The sequence below is a fragment of the Gallinula chloropus genome (assembly GCF_964237585.1).
Source record: "Gallinula chloropus genome assembly, chromosome: 1".
Lineage (NCBI taxonomy): Eukaryota > Metazoa > Chordata > Aves > Gruiformes > Rallidae > Gallinula > Gallinula chloropus.
In genome coordinates this window covers 137436648-137453275 of record NC_140085.1, presented here as the reverse complement: position 1 = coordinate 137453275, position 16628 = coordinate 137436648, and the positions used below count along the sequence as shown (strand labels likewise).

The following is a 16628-nucleotide window of genomic DNA, read 5'->3' as shown; positions in this document are numbered from 1 at the left end:
ATTCAACTGCATCAAGTTACAGCATGTGCACTGGGGAAACAGTGGAGGTGAAAGGAAGGATATATGTGAGTTTTTTATGAATTTCAAACAGGTGAATTTACAAAATGTGCAGGAGGGAAAAAAGCACATGCATGTTTTAAAATTCCATTTTCTCAACCTAAGAAAGAATAGGGGGGAAAACATATGTGGTTTAAAATAATATTTATGTTAGTCACTCCAGACATATTTAGGAATAACCTCTATGCCTATGTCACAGAGGAACAGCAGTCATCTATAAACTAATTTGGATTTTAAAAAGAAAAACAAAGAAAGTAATTTCTAAAGAAGAAAATAAAGAAGCACACTGAAGCGTGCTTCTGCAAATAAGGGACTAAAAATCATGTTGAAATAACACCAATAACGATAACAGTAATTAATTATTACTATTATTATAGTAAAAATTAAAAAGTTTATGTTCATGCATCAGGGTCGAGCTTTGAAAAAACAAAAAATACCTTCATCTTCACCACGATCATTACTGGTTATATCATCTGCGCTTTTCTTTGTGTTGGCTCCTGGGATCATAGTGAGGAGGAGAATAAAGGGAAAAAAGAGAATTCAAAAACAGCAGGTTCTCAAAAATAAGAAAAAAAACCACTAGTACAAAAAAATGTAACAAAAATGTCAAAATCTGTTACATTTGAAATCGAAAAACAAAAAAGATGCAAACTGCACATAAACATAAAATGTCAAGAAGAACAAATTGAAAATATTGGAAAAAAATGTATCGTATTCTGTGACAATGCAGTTACTTCAGTTAAAAGTGATTTCTGCAAAAACAAAATTAATGTGCTATTGGAAAAGAATAAAACAAACAAAAAAGTATATTAAAAATTTACCAAATTATGGTTTTTACATAAGAAATGCAATTTATTTAATTCTGTTCAGTAACTTTGAAGAAATAATGCCTTCAGTCACTATCATCAATGAGTTAACATTTTATTCATCCTCATTAGTATTTATTAGTAATTAGCCACAACCTCAATTATAGAAGGAATCAATGCAAATAAAATTCTCATTGAATCTTGCACAATTCAAATGTACCAAGACAAACCATACAGACCTCTTAAAAATTTAATCTTGCTTTCTGTATGAGCAAAAGTTATCTTAAACAACAGACGAAAAGAAAGGTGAAACAGAGCTGAGTCAATCCCAGATATGAAATTGGTCCAAAAGTAGCCCTGGTTCAAATTATACCACATTTCATGTTCTTTAGAAAAAGCATAGAAATTAACTGAAAACAGTTACTTACCATGATAAAGAACTTGAACTTATTTATTAGAAGATTTAGTAAAGAATACATTTTAATTTGTATTCCATGTGCTTTCTCAAAATACTTCTGAACTGTACACATGAACACGCACAGCCACGCGCACGTACGCGCACACACACATACACACACATTCCCCATGCATGCCATAGCCTGTGCTTACGAGAGGAAAAAAGGGGAAGACTCCCCCACCCCTCTCCTTGGACAATACTTCTGTTTTCGAACTTTAAAAAAATGACACTGACTTATCATAGAATCATAGAATTATCATAGAATTGTAGGGGTTGGAAGGGACCTCAAGAGATCATCGGGTCCAACCCCCCTGCGAAAGCAGGACCTTGAACCTTCATGTTTTGTTACACTAGGTTTTCTCCTGTGGCCAGTAGCTCTTTGAAATGTAAAAGTTTACTTGTTAAAGAGGAAAACATGAGTAGGAAATTTAATTTCTAATTTAGTTCAGAACTGAAATATGCCTACTAAATAAATAAAATGGTTGAAGTCACCACTCAATTTTTTTTCTTAGTTATCTTTACTTGGAAGGTGTTTTCAAGACTTGTCTTCTTGATACAGACAGAACACAGAGTTTCCACAGAAATTTTATGGAAACACTGTTATATATGCAGTGACGGTGATTAGTGAGTCAAAATGTGAAAACCATTAGCTCAGACTCCATCTTCACACAAGGCCTGCATCTTCAGTGCTGCTGTATATAGGTTATTGATATTTTAGTACACAAGTTAATTCAATTATATGTATTATGTATATAATTAACTCGGTAAAATATCATTGTCAATGGAGTATAGATGTTTTCTACCAATTTCTTCAGGAAATTATTTAGATCTAGGTCACTGTCCAAATTTTGCTCTTAGTTTGATACATTTCCAAATTAGTTTTAGTTCCATGAAGGTTGAATCCTTTCTCAAGTGCTATTAAAATAAAATTACTTTTGTATTTAAACAAAGTACTCAATCTGTAAAGTGCCCTTAAACTATTTTCGATTAATGTAAAAAATTAGACAATAAATCTATGAGTTTGAAAGCACATAACAGAAGTTTTGATCTTAGTTCCACCAGTGACATAGTCTTCTAATTGATAGGGGGAAAAAATAAAACATCATCATATGCCAAATATAAAATCAACTACAACATATCATTCCCAGGAATTAAAAAGTAACAATATTAAAGTGACCCCATATATATAGTGCCTGTAGACAGAAACTGTATCTGCAATTATTTAGACTGTAATCCATATTTAAGCTACTTTGAATGAAAGAAATAGTTGTGTTGCAAAACATTTTAGTTCAGCTACTATACCTGGTCCCTGAATCAATATATATCTCTATATACCCATCTGTGACATATTGCAAGGATTTTCTAATGTGCTTCCTGAAGTGACTCTGATTCAATGTACTTCAGAAAGAACAACACAGGTGTAATGACAATTTAGAAAACATCACCACACCATGCTATTAGATGTCCTTAGATACCAGTATCACATAACACAGATGATAGGTAGCATAAGGGGGTTATCTGCAATATTTGAAACATTATTTCTTTTCTCATTCTTCAAAGCTTGAAGAAATCATGGAGTTGTCAATTTTCAGAACAACTTAGAAGAATTCTAAAATGCATTTCATTATAATGTGAGTAGGAATGCAGTTCTTTGTGGAGCAATCTTTCATTTGACTATAGGCAACTGAAATATATTTTTATAACGAAGTTATTGGGTTTGAGGTGTTTAAAATTTCACTTTGAGATCTGATGAAAGGGTTTACATCAATGAGCTCCCAAACTGGGTTTCTGTGTTCCTACCACATTGGATTTTGTTCATAATGTGGGTACTAGCCATAGAATCCTAGAATCAAAGAATCATTGAGGTTGGAAAAGACCTTTAAGACCATTGAGTTCAATAATTGACCTAGCACTGACAAGCCCATCACTAAACCATTTCCCTAAGCAGCACATTTACTCATTTTTTAAATACCTCCAAAGATGGTGACTCACTCTCTTTGCCTGTCCCAGTGCTTGATAAGGCTTTCGGTTAAGAACTTTTTTCTAATGTTTAATCCAAACTTCCCCTGGTACAACTGAAGCCCATTTCCATTCTTTCAGTTTTTGTTTGGGAGAAGACACCCACCTTGCTATAATCTCCTTTCAGATAGTTCTAGATAGCCATAAGGCTTCTCCTCAGCCTCCTTTCTTCAGGCTAAACAACCCCAGTTCCCTAAGACACTTCTTGTAAGATTTGTGCTTTAGACCCTTCACTAGCTTCATTGTCCTTTGGAAACTCTCCAGGACCTCAATGTCATTTTTGTAGTGAGAAGCCCAAGGCAGAACACAGTACTCGAGCTGTGGCCTCATCAGTGCTGAGTAGAGGGGGACGATCACCTCCCTGGTCCTGCTGGCGACCCTAGTTCTGACACAAGCTATGTGGGTAATAATGTTGGAGGGGAACTGTTTGAAGAGAACCAGTGTTATTGGTGGAATTAATTCTGTAGCACAAAACCATTTAAGATACTTAGAAGCATTTTTTTTTAGAAAAATTGTATTGAACTTTTGAAAATATAAGCTACCAGAAGCATATTATACAGAGGAAAAAAAATGGAATTTTCCAACACATTTTCTGTTATTTGTAAAAACATAAGAAGAAAAAAAAAGAAAAATATTTACTATATGCCTAAGGTTTCACATGAAATTCATAATCTAGGTGACACAGTGGGAATGTGACTCTAAATCTCCCATGGTTCAGAAGAATTCACTGCCTGCACTGCCTGCCTGTCTCAGATCAAAGCTTCCCTCTGCTTTGGGGCTTCTTTTTGGGGTGTTCAGAGTTGGGAATTTTTTTCCCCCTATATATATACAAATCACAATAGCATCAATTTTAGCCTTGGATTTCTACACACAAAGGAAAAATTAGCACTGTTTTATGTTACTGGCCCTTCTGTGGTGTTTACTCATTCATCCCACATGAAACATAGATGGTAAATCTCAATAACAATCCTGGAAATAGCATGTAGATTGAAAAGCAAGGCAGGTAGCAGGGGGAACTAGTGCATAAAAGACTGAATTCCAGGAGTGTCTCTACTGATGAACCTAGGGTCTGACTGGAGTTCTTGGTTCGCAAGGTTTGTGTTTCCCTTTTCATGACACTTTTCAAACAAACAAACCCCCCAAAAATTATGTAGTGTGATAGCACAGGTACAGAATAACGTAGGCATATACGAGTGAATCCCAAACTAATGCCAGTCAACACAGACATAATAAAGCAGGGTTTTACATGGGATACTTTTTTCCTCCCGAAGAAGTTTTATGTGCAATGCAGTTGCAAACTTTAATTCAATCTCTCTAAAAGTAACAAACTGTAAAAAAAATTTGATGTAGTTTATCTATGGGTGTAAAGTCATCTATTCCCAGATTCTTTCTCAATGCCATGCATGCATCCATCACAAATGAAGAGGTCACCACACTATAAGCACATCCTGTGGCTCACATTTCCTTTGATAATGAATAAAAATATTGCTCATAAGCAGAGTTTCTGGGGTTGCAAGGCTCACAGATGTATTCACAATTTATGCTACACCTTCCTCCATTCAGATAGTATGTATCATGTGTATATATATATAATGCAGTCAGGCTCCATGCGTGCAGTTTACCAGTGCTTCCATTTTAAGCATACATTGTGAAACCCCTAATGGCAGAAAAAAACTATCAACTACTGCTTAAGCTGATGCCATTTCTTTGTACTTCATATTTAATTGCTCCATCTGTCCCACAGTATGTCTTTTGACCCCATTTAATTTTGGGAAAGCACTTGGTTTCCAGAAATCACACAGCACACTATTAGCTGTATTAACTCCCAGTTTCTCATAGAGAATGCTCAACCTCCTGGAAACTTCCAGCTCAAACCAGATTAATGCAGGATATAATAGTCATTCTCTCAGTGATATGCTTTATTTATACAACTAAAATTTCAATAGATATCTGAAGATCTTGGTTTCCCATCTCATGAGAACTATTATAATTTTACAATCCGTTCAAGCCGACAGTTCATTACAGTCTCAAGGGAGTACGAGGAAAGCAGAACTGTACTTTCCTTTCTGCATTTCTCCCAAGACTGGGCTTTACTTTAGAGTCTTGCTTAGTGCACAGGCCCTAAGTCTTCATGTCGAAAAAGAAGGGTCTATCAGTTTGGCTATCATAACACTGTCCATGGATAAGTCCAAGGCTCTCCAGTTACCTTTGTAGCCATACCAAGAAGTTCTCACTTGACAGCCAAAGAAAGATCAAGAAAGGCATTTGGCATTTCAGATAAAAGCCAAGGAAAATTATTATTGAGAATTACAGCTTGTCAAAGAATCTTGTGAACTGATGCCAGATCACCGCATTAGGAGAGATCACAAAGAAAGGCAACAGGTCTATTTATATACCAGTATTTTTATAAGCCTGAAGACATGAATTGGAGAAAGAGAAATGTGTATTGTATACATTTAAATAACCATTATATCTTAATGATTTACTGAATTCTGGCAACATGTGTGTGTGATTCTGTGTGCATGTATGCATATGTGCAAATATATACATATATATGTACAGGAAAATGTTCTACACAGCTAACAGTCTTCCACAAAAAAACCCCACAGGTTTATTATCTGGCACTCCCTTCCAATAATGGTGTTACAATGGTGCATATCACCAACCAGCATCCACATTAATAATTTTCAAAGCAGTCTGTAGCTATAAATTAGATGCCTTTCTCTTAAATAATGTCAAGACATAAGATTCTTACAGTTTTAGGCAGTCATTAACGTAAGGTCAGAATTTATTTTAAATAGCCTGAATTAGTTTTGTTTGGGTTTGGTTCAATTCCTATATTATCACTGAATAGCGGAAGACACATGATTACAGTGGACATTATTCTAATGCCATTAATAACAACAGAACCATTTGGGTTACAACTCCTCGCTCTGTACAGCAGCATTTAACTGAGAACATGTACCATAACTGAACTTGTGTTCTTAGTGACTCCAGTTGCAACACACTCATGCACACACAAATTAGCTAGAATTCCAGACCTCAGCAAATGTGTAGACATTGCTAACACCAAGAAATTTTCTTTCCAAGAAAAGAAAATAAAATGACAATTTTGTATCATATTCAACGTTGGATGGACTGTAAGAAAATGCAGCAAAAATCCCTACAGTTTGTGTTCCATGTATTCAAGTATTAAAATAAAAGGAAATGCTGTTTCACAGGGTTCTTTCAAGCAGTTTTAGAGAAACAATTATAAAAATCTACATGGACATTTCTATTGAATAAAAAAAAAATCTAAGGTTGAAGAAGGGGTTGCATAAAAAATATGAAATTCTGATATTTCTTCCACTCTGCACTATACACGCCTTTAAGTTTCAGTTACGTGATTAGACTTCAGATAAATTGCTTGCATCTTTTTGCATTAACTCTTCCACATGTAAAGAATGAAAATGGGATGACATTCTTAATATTTTGCAAATGGCAGTACTCTGCATACTGTTCCTTCCAAACAATGACAGAAATAATGACTACTACATGCCCCAAATTATGTACTTCCCACAAGCTGTTTTCCTGGTCAACAGTAATTATATTAAATCAGTCAGTCACTCACTTTCACATGTTTTAAATGAGCTTATGTCTTCCAAAAAAGTAAATACAGGGCAATTGAATATATTAATTGTCAAGCAGAGTGACTGTGCTGTGCCATATAGACACACAGAAGGACACAAACACTTTTCAAAAGTAGGGATGTTGAGGAAATAATTATATGCTACCATATTTAACAAGACTTATTAGTTCTGTGATTGATATGGGCGTTCCTTTTCTTACAAGTTCCTTCCACACTGCTGTGCTGAAATATCTTCATCTCAATGAAGAGAACACAATATTCACACAGATTCCAGCGTAGGGAAAGTCTTCAATCTGTCTTTATAGATGAAATGTGATCCTCATACTAGTTAATACCAAAAAAAGCTTACAAAACTTAGCAACAGTAATCACTTAGGAGTTACATTGCTACATGAGATTTTAGGCAGTCCATATTCTGATTATACTATTCTGTATTCAGCAGCTAAGGACTACAGATTCTTTTTCCAACTAAGATGCCGAAGATCAAACTATAACTTTTTTTTTTTTGTTGTTCTGGAAAGTGAGCCATTAATTTTAAGAAGATTGTTAAATATAGGCTATGATGAAGACAAACACTAGCATTTACACTGGACACTTGACAAAGGTATTAAAAGAAACTATTTCTTATTTTGAAAATATTTGCATTTATTTAGGTTGTATTTATTCATCCTGGGAAAAAGAAACAACAAACAAACAAAAAAAAACAAAAAAAAACTAGTAAGTTTTCTCTTTCACTCTGTATTAATCTACATTGGTACATTTAAAAAGAAAAAAATGCTTTGAATAAAAATTATTGAGAAAAATAATTTTTGAAACTATTAAATTAAGGCTAGATTGTTTTAATTTAATATTACTAATAGATTAATCATTATTATTTTGGAAACTTAATAACTAATATAGAAATGAGATAGCTACATAAATTCAGTTATTTTTAGGAAGGATTTTTTTAATGCAAGTTGCACCACATCTAAAAGTCTCCTAAATACAGTGGATTGCTCAATGGCTCAAAAGAAAGAAGGCATTGTACAGCCTATCCTTTCAGTGACCTCCAACAGATAAGGGGAGTGTTTCTTGCACTTCCAGTGTAACTGAATCTGCTCTATTTGATGGAGGACTGGACTGAGCCTGCAGTGCTTACTGATTGAATAATGAAAGACTCATTAAAAAGCATAAATCTGCTATATAGTTATTCAAATTAATTCAGACAGAAGCACATATTTTTCTGTACAAGCACCAGGAGGAACACTGTCACTATGAAAGTGTGGCAGTGACCTCAAATAACTTACATTTCTCTGCTAAATTCGTGCACTTGATGAGGTGTGAATATAAAAATGCAAGCACATCTGACTGCCTGGTACTGCTATGTAGAAGCACAGTGTTTGTTTTCACTGATCTCACCTCCCCCATCAGCAAAGCCCTTCTGAAATTCAAAAAAAAAAATACCTGCATGCTACTTCCTTGAATTACAAGGGCCCGAATACAACAATCAGTTCCATATACTGAAATGTTTAAAAATACTCTATTTCCCCTTGTGCTACGTATGCAGACTCCATGCTGGCAAAGCTCTTAGGTGCATGTGTAGTTTTAAGCATATGAAAAGTCCCGTTCACCTCTGGAAAAACACTGGTATGCACAAGCTTCAGCACTGTGATGAAGCAGGCTTCATTTCTGTCTGAAGACCGAAAACCTAAGTCTACAGTGAGACACGATGTATCAATCTCACTGCAAAGTTTGTTGTGAAGTATATGTATAGTTAAGTTATATAGGGGTAGAATACAATCAGCTGCAGAAGGGCAAAAGGTTTTCAGCATGGTGATTATGCTACAGCTAAATTTCCAATAATGTATAGAACTTTCAAATTTGAAGGCACAAATCAATAGTTATTATTAATCAAAATTCCCAAGTCTTGATGCTACACTCTAAGGTAATCCGAGGAACTAGGCTTTGTAGGAAGAATTCAGTAATGTTGACCTAACACTACCTGTAAGTAAAGGGCGAGTACTTTCAAATAAGCCTGAGAGGTAAGTACCTATGTGCCTTTGAAAATAAACCTGAATGAATGTGCTTAAAAAAGTGAATTAACAGCCAGTTTTAATAACTAAAGGTACCTCTCATACCCTCTCTGCTGACAGCTGAACAACGCAAGCACATGCTCTGCAACTGACAGTGAAGTTGTGCAAATTCTCCCTTAGGACATCTGTAGGCACCCCTTGAAGCTGAGAGATGGTTAATCAACTCTTAAGAATACCTCTAATTATTTGATGAAGCCATTTAAAATCTTCATCTTGAACACAAGCTCAGTTTTCAGCTGCCTTTGGAGACTTCAGGAAATAATTGTGCTTGTTATTTCAGTGAGAATGCAATTTTATTACATTGTAATAGATAACATAATAAGTTGGCACCATATTTTCTTCTATTTTTTATGCTTTCTGGATCTCTGAAATCTTAGCTTTTATTTGGGAATGACAGAATTGTTAGTTACAGGTACATAGGAAGTCTGTATAAAGCATCCAAAGGAGACACATACAAAACTTCAATCAGGGTGGCTTTTTTTTCAATTGTGGGGTTTGTTTCTTTATTTGATTGTTTGGGTTTTTTTCCCAAATAACCCAGTGTTATAATATTTTTCTCTACCTGGTTTCAGTGACATCTTCTACACAAAACAATGTATTAATTCCTATCAGAATTAGCAATATCAAACCAACTGAGCAATTAAACTATCTAACAGAGAAGAGTTCTGAGCACAATCCTGAACAATGAACCTCTGTACAACTTCCTGAAAGGTTGTTGCAGTGAAGTGGGTGTCAGACTTTTCTCCCAGGTAACAGGGGATAGGACAAGAGTAAAGGGCCTCAAGTTGTGCCAGCCGAGTTTTAGATTGGATATTAAGGGAAAAAAAACCCTAAACTAACCAAACCAAAATGGTTGTCAAGCATTGGAACAAGCTGCTGAGGGCAGCCGCAGTCAGCATCCCTGACGGTATTTAAAAGACATGCTGCTTAGGGGCATAGTTTAGTGGTGTGGTTGGCAGTGTTATGTTGGACTCAATGTTCTTAAAGGCCTTTTCCAACCTAAACCACTCTATGATTCTGTATTATGAATCTGTGAGATTTTATCTACAAGTGTTAAAGCTGAGTAATGATAATTTTGATTCATACATGCTATACAATTATTCATCATATTCAGGTAGCATCAAAACAGCTGGTCAGAATTATGATTTAAGCTTCCATACTTCAGCACCACAGCATCATTCTTAACAGTATCTGATCCATCTAATCTCCAATATTTTATATTATCAGTTAGCTAATTTTGATGCATGCTATCTTTGTAGAATATATGTCTATTCTGGTGGATTAACTGTTTCTCTATTGACCAAGGTTAACAAGAATTCGTATCTCATCTTGGTTTTCCATTTTACGATGTTCCAAGCATACTTAAAACTTACTATTTTCAATGCTGGGTTTCATGCTTTTCTCAGAAAGTAGAAAGGAACAACATTAGCTTGAAAAATATTATTATGTGACAGAAGTAAAAAATTAGAAGCGAATAATGCAGACTCTTGTATTATATAGTTACTACAAGGTGTGTGCCATTTGGTACCATATAATATTATATAGTGATATAATATGAATAGAATATGATCTCACTATTCTTCTGAAGAAAATCAAGTTGAATTTTCCATTTAAAGGGAAACATATATGAACTATATAGAATAGGATCAGAAGTGATACAGCTTTTCTTATTTTAGTTTATTTAAATGATATTATTGTATGTGTGCTCATGTTATTTGTTGTCATATGAACTTTGGGTCCTACAGGGAAAAAAAAATATAAAATATAACTTAGTACTGCATTTGCATTCAGCTGTAAAAGGGATCTGAATGTTTTCTTGTCTCAAACAGTGCAATTTACAATTTAAAATACCTACCATCTATTTGAGGAAATTAACTATAATTGGCAGTTTTGCTCAGGGAAATAAGCCACAGAGCTTAAGTGTGTTGATGGTCACTGACAAAGTGAGTTAGCGAGGTCGCCTGAAGGTAGAACTGGCACAGCATTGGTCCAAATTATGTTGTTCTTACTCTGTCAGTCATGTCAGTACTGCAATACACTTAGAGGAACAAAACAGAAATATTGGCACCACAGCCAACTTCCTTACCATTAACAGCAACACGAAGAAGGCATCAGACTTAAAAACACGGCAAAAAAGATTGCTGTGATCAAAAGTCTTAGGGTATTACTTTAGTTTTCCCCTGGTATTGACAAAACTTCCTGTCCAAGCTCAAAGCCTCCTAACAAAGACTAGGGGGTGCAAGGTGTAGCAGAATAAACTTTCTCTGTGACCTTTAACTCTCCCCTCCATCCAATTTCTGCCACCTGTTTCTCACATGAGGCAAATTTTTAAAGGAAAAAATGCACCACGTGAAAGGTGATTTTTGTAGTAGCTGCTGCTCAGCTGGGAAACTGTGAAATGGCAGATTCCCTAGTTTCTCTATGTGTTCATGTGGCTGTACATGCATGTCAGTGTGACATTTGCCATGTTCTCACACTCTTTTTAACTTTCTATGCCGGGATCTTTTAGAAACACGGGAATATGAGGAGAATGTCCACAGTGTTCAGACACAAAAGGGGGTAATATCATACTTCTTACCAGCAAACCCTGATAAAATTGGCCACAGAATGTAGTGGAAGGAAAAGAAAGAGAATCAGATGAGGCAAATCACTCCTGACTAATTCGGTGGCCTACATTGGAGTAATTGCCTCATTGGATAAGTGAAAAACTGTGGATGTCTTCTACGTAGATTTCTGTAAGATCTTTGGTACGATTCCCCACAACTTCTTGCTGCTAAACTGGAGAGATATGTGTTTGATAGATGGACTATTAAATGAATAAGGAACTGGCTGCAAAGGGTTACAGTCAATGCTTCAATGTCCAAATGGGAGCAAGTAACCAGTGGTGTCCCTTAAGGGTCCATACTGGCCAATACTGTTTAATATTTTCCTCAACACCATAGTGGGATTGAGTTCACCCTCAGCAACTTTCCACACAGCAGCACGCTGAATGGTGCAGTTGATATGCTTAAGGAAAGGGATGTGAACCAGATGGACACACTTGAAAACTGAGCCTGTGTGAACCTCATGAAGTTCAATATTGCAAAGTGCAAGTTCCTGCAACTGGGTCTGAGCAATACCCAGTATCAATATAGATTGGGGGATGAATGGATTGAAAGGAGCCCTGTGGAGAAGGACTTGGGGATACTGGTGGATGAAAAATTTGAAGATGGTAATAAGCACTTGCAGCCCAGAAAGCAAACCGTACACTTGGCTGCAAGCAGGCACAAGAAGTGCGGCCAGCATTTCTGAGGGATGTTTTTATGTTGTGTGTTTGCTAGAATCTGTGACACAGTAGTTTTGGTGTATGTATAATAATTCCCACAACAAAAATATGATGAGACATTCTGCAAAATTTGATCTAGAGTTCAGTGCAAATGTCTTTCTACATTTTAGCATTTAAATAAACCTTTGCTGTCACCCACTTTTTAACTCTGATTATATAATTTTTCCTGGTGATCCAAGTGCTTGGCCTTCTGTGTCCCATATTGACTTTACCACATTTCATTTTAGTATCTCATTTCACAGGTCCCTACATGGCTTCCCTTTTCCCTTTATTAAGAATTTCTGTTGTAAAAAGCAGCAATTCCTGTAACAACCCTTAATTTGTGATTCAGACTCTTGCCTTTGAAAATAGGTTCCAAATCCATTAATATCAGCAGTAGGGTACAAATCAGACCATTAAAATAATTTATAATGTCCCCTCTCTCAAGAGGAGCTCACAGATTTCCACACCAAGAAACTGACATCATCAGGTAAATTATGCTCTTCCAAATATGTCTTCATTCCTCTACATGTTATTGCATCCTCTAGCACCATCCCTTTCCTCACACTGCCTAGCTTTCTAAAATGATGCTCTGACTTCTTCCTTGCAACATTTTGATCCTTCTTTTCCCTCATTCTTTTATTTCATTATTTATGTTTTTTTCCAATTAACTTCACCCTAGGGTCATTCTTACCTACTGATAATATGCTTTCTTCTACCCTAGACTATTGAAGTTAATTCAATCCCATGCTTTCTTCAGTCACTGCACATCTTCAGCATTCAGTAATACTTGAATGCTATTTCAGTTTCTCTTATGTCATATTTGTTAATCTCACTTTGTTCTACCTTTACACTTTTTTTCGTCCCTAGGTATCTACATTTTTATTATAGCACCTAGGGATTAAAGATACATAAAAGAGAGTTACAACAAGCCATAGTTTGAGAAGATGAAGTGTCAGAACAGTAAGTGCTAGCACCTATATCCTTAGGTGCATTAAGCATAAACCAGTATTTTTTCCTCAAAAAGGGTTTAAGGACAAATTTATTGATCTGTCAGTGAAATATTTCACTGTCTAAATAAAATTAGATACTGTAATAGAAGATGAGTAAGAACAGATAATGTGCATACTAAAATCAAGAAAAATACTGTTACTCCAGCCTAAGGAGAAGAGCAATTAAAAGCATCGTGAAACATTTAGATACATTGATATAAAACAACCCACAGCTGCCTTTAAAGAAAAAGCATTACTCTTTGATCTGCTAGAAATCTTTAGGCCTCTCCATTGAATACATGACAAAATAAACTTGTTGATAAAATTTACTTGGGTTTTTAAAAAGCCTTTGAAAAATCCTTTTTTGTGGGAAGGTGTTGAGAACATAATTATTCACAGAGAAAGAGGTGAAGTAAGGTCAGGGATTAAAAACAAGCTACACAGAGCATGTTAAGTTGTAGCCACAGGTCAATTTTCAACATAGCAAAAGATTAATGGTGTAGTGAAATATTCTCTATATTAATCTGATGTTGCTTAACATTCCGTTAATGATCTGGAAAAAGGGATGAATTATGATATTGTACAATTTTCCAGTAAGAGAAACTACATGAGCCAAGGCCACAGAGAATATGAATACCATCAGAGAGTTTATAATGCTAGATAAATGATGGATGAAACTTAAGGTGCTACTTTTTGAACTGAAGTCAAACATACATCCAAATGCCTATGAAATAAGACCTATTCACTCTGCAGTCAATGGAGATGAAGAATGTCTGCCCTTGGTTAAGATTAACTGCAAACAAGGTGGGCATTTTTCTCTTTGTCTCTGAATAAAAAGTAAGCTTAGCACAAAGACGGAGGTACCTATGCAGTAGTATGTTTAAAAACTAATAGTCATGTACAGTGGAAACAATAACTTGAGCCCAAAGCATAATTTTTAGGTTCCAAATTGTCCATAACTTCCAAAGGAAAAGGACTTTAGTCATAGCAATGAGAACCTTATAAAAATAATTGAATACTCAGAATGTCAAAGTATAGCATGGAGTAATTCTGAAAATACAGTAATTTTGTAAATTAATGTATAATAATCAGGTACAGCAGATTTTCTCAGGAATGATGCATTTACATCTAGTTTCATTTTCACATAGAACATAGCAAAAATAGAAAGTCTTCCATCAGTGCTCTATATTGCTGGAAGACAAAAATGGTTTCCTCTGAAAAGAGATTCAATTAGAACCCAGTACATTTAGAGAACAGAAAAATAAAAAGGCTACCATTATTGTATTGTTCATTTATGGAATGCATGAAGTGAGACTCAAATTCTATGTGAATAAAGGAAGTGTTGAATTCCTCTAATTAATGGAATATATTTAAAATGTATTAAGTCTTCAAGAGCTCAGGAACAATGATAGATGGCTAAAAGAAACAATGAAGTCACAATGCACAGAAATATCAAGCATATATTACCATTTTGCATTACCTTTTAAGCATGTTACACCATATAACTGACACAAACAGCAAAATACAACTCAGCAAAATACAAACCAGTTATGTCTAATTTTACTAAGAAGTGGGACTGTTTTGTGTTAAAAATTAAGCTTCTGGGACAGAGCACAGATCAACCACCCAACTGAGAAGAAAATTCCATCAAACTTTACTTGAGACAGAATCTCTTGCACCATCAGGATTCTTTACTCTGATGCATGAGAGAGCTGACAGTTTGAGTTAAAGTAACAGAATAAAAATTTATCGTGCGGTCTCATACAATACTTTTGTCTTCAATTTTACTGGTGTCATGGAGTAAATTCACTTTTTTAACAGTGTAGTTATTCAAATGAAATCAAAAGCAGGTGCTAGAGTGGCATTAGGGTTGAAAACAGGACTTGTTACTGTCCCTAGTCCTCACCTGGAATTCTCACCTGCAATCACAGAATCCAGGAAGGGTTTATTTGCTGTTTTGTTTTTATTCTGGCTTTAAAAATTACTGTATTTGATCATATGGTCTTCCAAATTTAGCATCATAAAAGAAATCTGCTTTTGTTGGGGCATAAAATGTGGGCCTCTGTTCATCTTTAGAAAATTATGTGTGCTTCACAGTTGTCTTAAAATAGACTTTCTCAAAACATAAAAGCCAACTACTTGTACACAAGGACACAAAAGCAGCGCATCCTAGTTTCTGAGATTAATTCAAATTTGCAGTGCATGTGTCTGCTATTTCACTTTCAGAATGGACACAGTAATAAAAAGAATACACAAAGACCTGTCCTGAAAGAAGCAATGTCAATAGGAAGCACAAAGCAAATCACCCTAAAATCCACACAGGCTGACAGGCTGAACTAAGAGCTGCAATGGCATGTTAAAAAAATTTAATCAGGTTGCAATAAAGAAGGAAAAAAAAAAAAAAAAAAAGAAAAGCTGGGAGCCTGGCACTCTTTCCCACACATAACTGGCAATCAAAAGCATTTCAACTCTGTGGATTTAGCTACACAACTGAAAAATTGGATTAAATTATTTTTACCCTTCAGATCTGTGAAACATTTTTACACATAGAATTATTTTTTTTTGCTATTCTTGTCAGAAATTTAGGATAACTGACAAAGAGCAACTGTACCTATATGCACATATAGAAAAATATCAACATCTGTCTTTTAAGGATTGAGGCTGCAATCTCCGCAACCAGAAGGGATGCTATTAATGAAAGTAAGAATAAGAATGAAGGCACAAGCATTCACAGGCTGGCCACGGCGATGAGTTATTAATTACTAGGCGAAGAATGACAGCACAGTCCTGGAAAGGGGCAGATGGACACAAGGGAATGCTGATGTTTCTTTAAATCTCCAATGTATCACGACGCTTACATCATGCTGCGTGGGGTTACATCATGTTACGACTAGTGATGTAACCCGTCGCAATGCAATGCACACATCGCATTCAGTCAGCACTTTTTCAGCTTGTCCACATGATCACCGTGGCCAAGAGAGGCTTGGCTGCGTTAACTAAAATTACTGTATTTCTATGGTTATTTCTGTTTGCTCATGAATAGAACCTTCCTTGTTTTAGGAAGAAGAAGGAAGGCAAATAGACCTAAAATATATTCTAGATATGTAACACTAGTGTGTTGAACGTGCAGATATGCTTGGTCTGATGTTCTGACAATGATATGAAAAGCCACCCATGTGGATATATTATCTAGTAAACTTAGCAAGCAAATCAGTGAGAAACATCAGGTGCTTCATTCTTGCTATAAGCATGTTTACTCTTTAAAGATAAAATACATCTTTCTGTTCATCTTTC

General features: G+C 35.4%; 1 protein-coding gene across 2 annotated transcripts in view; it reads right to left on the bottom strand.

Moving 5' to 3' along the window:
- Nucleotides 1-16628, bottom strand: part of NLGN4X (neuroligin 4 X-linked) — a gene marked incomplete at both ends in the record, with an annotated part of 124485 nt that overhangs the window by 82441 nt on the left and 25416 nt on the right. The window contains one exon of one of the 2 annotated variants that reach the window (XM_084279252.1): nucleotides 495-554. The exons of the other annotated variant lie outside the window; for it this stretch is intronic. Within the exon in view, the coding sequence (XP_084135378.1) occupies nucleotides 495-554 (60 nt within the window). The remainder of the gene's footprint in view (nucleotides 1-494; nucleotides 555-16628) is intronic. 2 annotated transcript variants of the gene reach the window in all.